At 36.4% G+C, this 6667-nt stretch overlaps 1 protein-coding gene across 1 annotated transcript; it reads right to left on the reverse strand.

The window, feature by feature from the left end:
* Positions 1-397: 397 nt before the first annotated feature.
* Positions 398-4545, reverse strand: LOC126455655 (uncharacterized). Its single transcript, XM_050091426.1, has 2 exons — positions 4018-4545; positions 398-433 (listed from the first exon to the last, which is right to left on the reverse strand). The coding sequence occupies exons 1-2, from the start codon at positions 4543-4545 to the stop codon at positions 398-400; spliced, it is 564 nt and encodes a 187-aa protein (XP_049947383.1).
* Between the last annotated feature and the right edge of the window lie 2122 nt (positions 4546-6667).

The following is a 6667-nucleotide window of genomic DNA, read 5'->3' on the forward strand; positions in this document are numbered from 1 at the left end:
TGATAAATCACTGTAAATATCATAAAATACATCAAAGAAGCCATCCAGACCAATTTAAAGTGGAACGAGTACATAAAAAGAAACTGTATGGGAAAGTTTATGCCTGCACATGAACCTACAACATACTAACTAGCACTGTGCTTTTGTTGTGGTGTAAACACTATGTTTGATTTGATAGCCTGTACATCTGCTGACACTTCTGTAATTATCATATGTTTTTGACAATAAAATCTTGTGGTGAACACTTGTAGTAGGCAGTGTTGCACTAGAGTATGCCATCATACAGCCATGAGGAAATCGAAAAGTATCTGTAATTATATTAAAGAAGTAAATGAGTTATGCATCTAACAGCTATCTGATATAGTATCAAACAATTAAGTAACTATATTTAGACTGCTTAACATGTGTACTGGCTGAGAAACTGAACAGCAGTCTGCAGAGAATCATGTACACAGCTCTAGCTGTGGAATTTCAGAACCAGTTCATAGCATTCCCCTAGCACAATAGGATAACATATTTTTTTCAGGTGGGAGGAGTGGTTGTGGGCATGACTTTATTTATTTATTTATTTATTTTATCCATCTTTCAGCACCTACATGCAATCGATGTCGTCAGAAGAGTTACAGCTATTTGTACATTATGTTTTACATACCAAAATATTACATAGTAAAAATATAGCAATGTTGTAAACTATTAGCTTACAACAGCCTTTACATCTAGATCCATACATAACAGTAAGCCATAATTTATCAGCATTAACATGCAATCAATGTTGTCAGAAGTATTATAGCTATTTGTACATTATGTTTCATATAGCAAAAATATTACATGGAAAAAAAGATAGTGTTGTACCCTATTAGCTTATAGCTAGCTGCTTCTACATCCATAACTATACATAATAGTAAGCCTTAGTTTATCAATAAATTAGATCATCTTTACAACTATTCTGAAATTCTTCTACACTGTAGAAAGTATTTTTCTTCATCCACACTTTGGTTTTAGTTTTGAAAATATCCATTGAAACCAATTGAGCCTGTACGGGTAAAGTGTTGAATAATTTTATGCCTATGTATTCATAGCTAGATTGGGTTTTCGTAAGCCTGGTTGTGGGTATATCAATCATATTTGTTTGTCAAGTATTGTGTTGATGAACTGATTTCCTTATAGTGTAGTGGTTTAAGTTTTCTTTTATGTTTAATAGGCAACAATATATGTAAAGAGATGGGACTGTGAGAATTTTTATGTCTCTAAAGTAAGGTCTACATGAGGCCTTGTTGTCAGTGATTCCGTACAAACGTCTAATTGCTTTCTTCTGCCAAGTGAAAATTTTTTTGGCTCCTGGAGAGTTACCCCATAAAAGAATGCCATATTGTAGATGGCAATGAAAGAAGGCATAGTATGACTGAAGCAATAAATCTTGTGTAACACATGTGTGTAGTTTGGCTAGTAGGTAGATAACTCGTGATAGCTTTCGACATACATAATCTGTATGTGTGTCCCAAGTCAATTTTGAGTCAATGTGTACTCCTAGTAGTTTAACAGATGATAACTCCATGTTACTGTCTGATAAACTGAAGATTATCTTGACAGTCTTTTCATGGTTCATAGATAAGTCATTAGCTTTAAACCAGATATTAGATATTTTGAGACACTCTTCACTTTCCTCCTTCAATATGTTTATATCCTTTCCAGAATTAGCTAATGTTGTATCATCAGCATAGAGGATAGATTTACAGGCTAAGTTGTTCGGAAAGTCATTTACAAACAATATAAATAGTAGAGGTCCAAGCACTGAGCCCTGAGGAACACCTCGTTTTATACTTAAAGTCTGTGACTGTTGGTCATTATGCTTTACTATTTGTTTTCTATTGCTGAGGTATGATTCAATTAGTGAGAGTTCCAAGTGTTTGATTCCATAGCAACACAGTTTATCTAATAATAATTTGTGGTTAACTGAGTCGAAAGCCTTACTCAAGTCAATTAGAATAGCTTCAGCAGATAATTCTGACTCAAATGCGCTTAGTACAAAAGAGATAAGGTTTTCAACTGCTTTGACTGTTGATAAGTTTGACCTGAATCCATACTGAGAATCACGTAATATATTATTGTCTGATAGGTGTATGCATATTTGCTGCATTATGCAATGTTCTATTATTTTTGAAAGAATAGGCACAAGTGAAATTGGTCTATAATTATTGATACAGGACTTGTCACCCTTTTTGTATAATGGTATGACAACTGTTTTTTTGAGACATTCTGGAAAGTGTCCACTCGAGAGCATCCAGTTTATCAGTATGCAAAGAGGGTATGTTATGAGATCTACAACTTTTTTAATTACATAGTTTGACAGGCCATACACATCTTCAGATCTAGAGTATCCTAATTTAGAGGTTGCTTTAATTATATCAGTTACTTGTACTTCTCTCCATTTCCAAGCTAACACTATGTTTGTAATGTTTTGTTGAAAATTTCTTCCAGATATGGGGTGAGAAATAGGTGTATGTGTTGAATTGGAATTCTGGTTGCTATGGGTTGGAAGGCTAAGATTGGCAGAGTTGACAAAAAAGTGATTGAAATCATCAGCAGTGACGTTAGCAGCATTTGTGTTGTCTTTGTAGTTTATATCCATACCTAGCTCTGCTTTTATTACTTTCCATGCAGCCTTACATTTCTTGTGTGATTTTTTAATGAAATCACCATTTGCCTTACACTTGGCTATTTTAATTTCAGATCTATATTTTCTTTTCAGGTTTTTGTAAGTTTCCTTATCTACTGCTCCCTTTTTGACCTTATCGTGACAAGTAATTACCAATAGCCTCAGTTTTTGTAATTGGGGTGAAAACCACTTCTGTAAAGTTGAGTGGCTAGGTTTCCTAACATTTTTGTTTTTTTGTTTTTTAACCAGTGGACAGCATGTGTGGAAGATTTCAGAAATGATTTTGAGGAATGTGCTGAAGGCTTCATCAACATTTCTGGAGGAATGTATAACAGTATTCCAATCTATAGACTTAAGTTCTTCTCTATACTTGCTAATATTTGTATCTGTAGATAGTCTGACACACTGAGTTTGTTCCTCGTCTTCTTTTGGTTTTTTAGTAATTAGTTTCACCCATATACCTCTATGGTCTGACAGGTAATCGACATTAAGTAAGCCTAGCTCAAAATCACATTTGTATACATTTGTTATTAGATTGTCAAGACAGGAGGAGTGCCTTGTAGGACTTTCACTAGCACAAAAGAGATTATAGGATCTTAACATATTTACTAAATTAACATTTCTGGCTGTCATTTTCCTAATGTCTATGTTTAGATCCCCAAAGATTAAAATTTTGTATTTAGTATATTTTTGTATACTGATCACAAGTTTTTCTAAACGTTCTATAAATTGTTCTACATTACTTTCAGGAGTGTGATATAAAGACACAGTTATGAGCTGTATACTAGGTATAATAAAAGCAGCTGCTTCAAAAACACCTTTAGTGCATAGGTCACTAACTTCAAGAACAGAAAACTTTAGGTCTAGATCATTGCTAATATATATGGATGAACCCCCATAGGATTCACTGGGTCTGCAGAAGTATGTAGCTAATCTGAAACCTGATGGTACATACAGTTTTATATCCTCTTCCTTTAACCAATGTTCGTTTATACATAAAATCATTCTTTTGTTACTTTTTAATAGTATACCAAGCTCATCAGCTTTATTTTTCAGAGACCTGACATTTAAGTGCAGAAATAAGATAGAGTTACTGTCACAGGAGGGGAGGAGTACAGTATTATGGGGCAATGGAGAACATTTAATTGTTTTTTCAGCCCTGGAATCTACGTTAGGTGGCGGTTGGACTTCCTTGGGATAAACCATAAAAAATCTTCATTTCTCTTAGGTAATTTTTTGGGTCTGTTTGAAACACGGTTGGAAGTTTGTTTCACTTTACTGTCCACAAGTTTTATAGGAACATGTTTTCCCAAATCATTTGGTATCACTTCATCATGAGACAAAGATGATACTTTACTTACTGTGACTGGTCTATTCTTTTCTGCTACTCTTGAAGGTGATGGAGGAGGAGCTTGTACTGTTTCTGCTGTTGGTGAAGTTGGTTTAGTTGCTGCTGGTGGAGGAGTTGTTTCTGCTATTACTGGTAAAGGAGTTGGTTCTACTACTGCTGGTGTGGGAGATGGTGCTGCTGCTATAGGAACTAGTTCTACTGCTGGAGGAGTTGCTTCTGCTGTTGCTGATGGTGTTTCTTCTGCTATTTCTGGTGAAGTAGTTTGTGCTGTTACTGCTGGTGAGGGAGATGGTGTTACTGCTGTAGGAGCTCGTTCTAATGCTGGAGGAGTTACTTCTGCTGTTACTGGACGTGGTTCTTCTGACGCTGCTGTTGATTCTACTTCTGTTAGTATTGCTTCTTTAGGTACTTCTGCTGCATTTTCTGTTACTGTATCTAATTCTGCATTAGTCACTCCTAGAGATACTTTCTGTGATGATGATACAGGTACCACTGATGATGTTGTTGGTAAGTATTGCAGTCTCTGAATAATTTCCATTAGCTTTAATGTAACAAGTTGCTTTCCAAGGCCATTTAAGTGCAGCCCGTGAGTAGTGTGGAATCTGCGTCCAATGGTATTAATATTAACAACAGAAACATTTCTATATTGTTTGCATATACTGGAAAAAAGTTCATTGGCAGCACTAATTTCCTTGTTTACACACGACCAGGACATCAAGTCATACCTTTGTGGTATATTTACGAGGATAACGTTTGTATGACTTAGTTCAGATAAACACTTGTTTAATTCACAACAGGCTTTAGATGTATCATTTTGATAAATGTCATTAGATCCACCAAAGAGGACAACACAATCTTTCGAAGACAGCTTTTTTATTTCTTCAGAAAAAACTAGTTTTCTTATTTCTGAGAGGGGCACCGCAGGCTTTACAAAGCTCATCGATTTCACATTTGAAGCTTTATTTATGCGTGAGACAATACCGCAGCTGTGGCTATCGCCTAAAATCTAAAGTTTTGGAATGTGGACGGGAGTTTTAGACTGATGTTTTCTTTCGCACTCGCAACAGGTTACACCACTGTTTGTGTTTTTCCCGCACTTTCTACAAACATAAACAAAAGAACTGTTATTAACAAAAGTTACAGTATCTTGAGGTAAAACGCTAAGCCTCTTTGCTTCTTTTTCATACTGTTTGTGTTCGCGATGTTTTATAACTGAAAACTCTTCCAGTAGAGCACTGATAACTTCGTCTTTGGTGTTTCTCATATTAGGTTTTTGGCCTAAGTCGCCTTTGAAACAGATATTGCAGAACCATAGTTTCCTTTTAGGACTGACATTAACACACGAATAATGAAAAACCGTTTTACAATTTAAGCACATTATACCTTTTACAACACGTTTCTTGCAATGGCATGTTGTATCAGAGTTCACCATTTCCCACGAATGAGTCGAAGTACTTGCTGGATGAGATGCCTGATTATAACATTTTCCTGTTACCAGGTTTTTTTTGGCGTCTACTTTTGCGATAATATAACATGGCATACATGTACTCTCATAATACACACAGAATTTGTTGCATATCGAACACTTTTCCTCGTTATTTTTTGACTTTTGTACAGAACTAACATACTCCCGATCTACACTAGGCGCCATCTTCTGGTACTTGTGCAAGTGTGGTTATTGCAGCAGATAGAACCACTCCATCTGTTTCCAGCTGTGGTAATGAGTTTGCTTACTGATTAACTTTCTTTTCCACTACCAGTCACGATTTTCTTTTTTTAATTTCTTTTTTTAAAAAAGATGTGCACTCCATTACGTGTTATCCATAGTTTTTAGAAGCAGCTGTTCATTCACTCTGGCTGCAGCACACACGAGGGGAGTGCTGGCTGAGGACATGGTGCATGCTCACTCCAACATCGTACTGTTGGACTCCCATGGGTAGCCACTGTTAGGAAGTGATTTCACAGTGGGAAAACATTTTGCAACCATATTTTGTCAAAAATTATAGTGATAAGGGTTTTATGGGGCATGGGTGTAAAGACAGGTAATGTGTCTCAGTTCACAAAATAAACTGGAACAACTGGTTTGGAGGGAAATATCCTTGGCAGGTCTTTTTGGGTCATAAATCAGAGAGGGGACATGGATGGAAGTGACTTCTACTAATCGGGAATAAATCCGGCACCCATGCATTCTCCCACACAAATCTGACAACCAAAGGATAATGCCCATTTGAATTTCCCATGATTTATAAGTCACCTATTTGGCAGCCATCTTTGACACATCTGATGACCATGCAGGCTGCACCAATTATCCCACCATATTTGGATCATAAAACATAAAGGGGTGTGACAGGTCACTATTTATACTACTAAATTAGACCTGGATAAATCTGGCAAACAAGCAGGCTGTGCCAGCTTTCCTGACCAATAGTAACACTCATTTTTGAAGTTCTCATCATTTTAGATTACCCATTGACATAGACAAGTGGGAGAGGAGTGTCCATGACCTTGATCTCAAGGGTTGCTTATCCTTCCTTATCCTGCACCAGGACTGGCTCTGCCTCCTAACTTATGTGCTCTCTTCCTAACTTGTGCGCAGTCATTAAACTGCAATGCTGAAGTAGAAAACTATGAAAAGCATGCACTCGAATGCACTTCTGATT

Source organism: Schistocerca serialis, chromosome 1 (assembly GCF_023864345.2).
Source record: "Schistocerca serialis cubense isolate TAMUIC-IGC-003099 chromosome 1, iqSchSeri2.2, whole genome shotgun sequence".
NCBI classification, from domain to species: Eukaryota; Metazoa; Arthropoda; class Insecta; order Orthoptera; family Acrididae; genus Schistocerca; species Schistocerca serialis.

What these genes read in the sequence shown, in the direction of transcription:
- LOC126455655 (XM_050091426.1), bottom strand. Translation starts at nt 4,545, where the DNA reads ATGGAAATTATTCAGAGACTGCAATACTTACCAACAACATCATCAGTG. An exon ending in AAAAGAATAGACCAGTCACA is followed by an intron (nt 434 to 4,017) that starts GTAAGTAAAGTA and finishes GATTCTCTGCAG; the next exon opens with ACTGCTGTTCAGTTTCTCAG.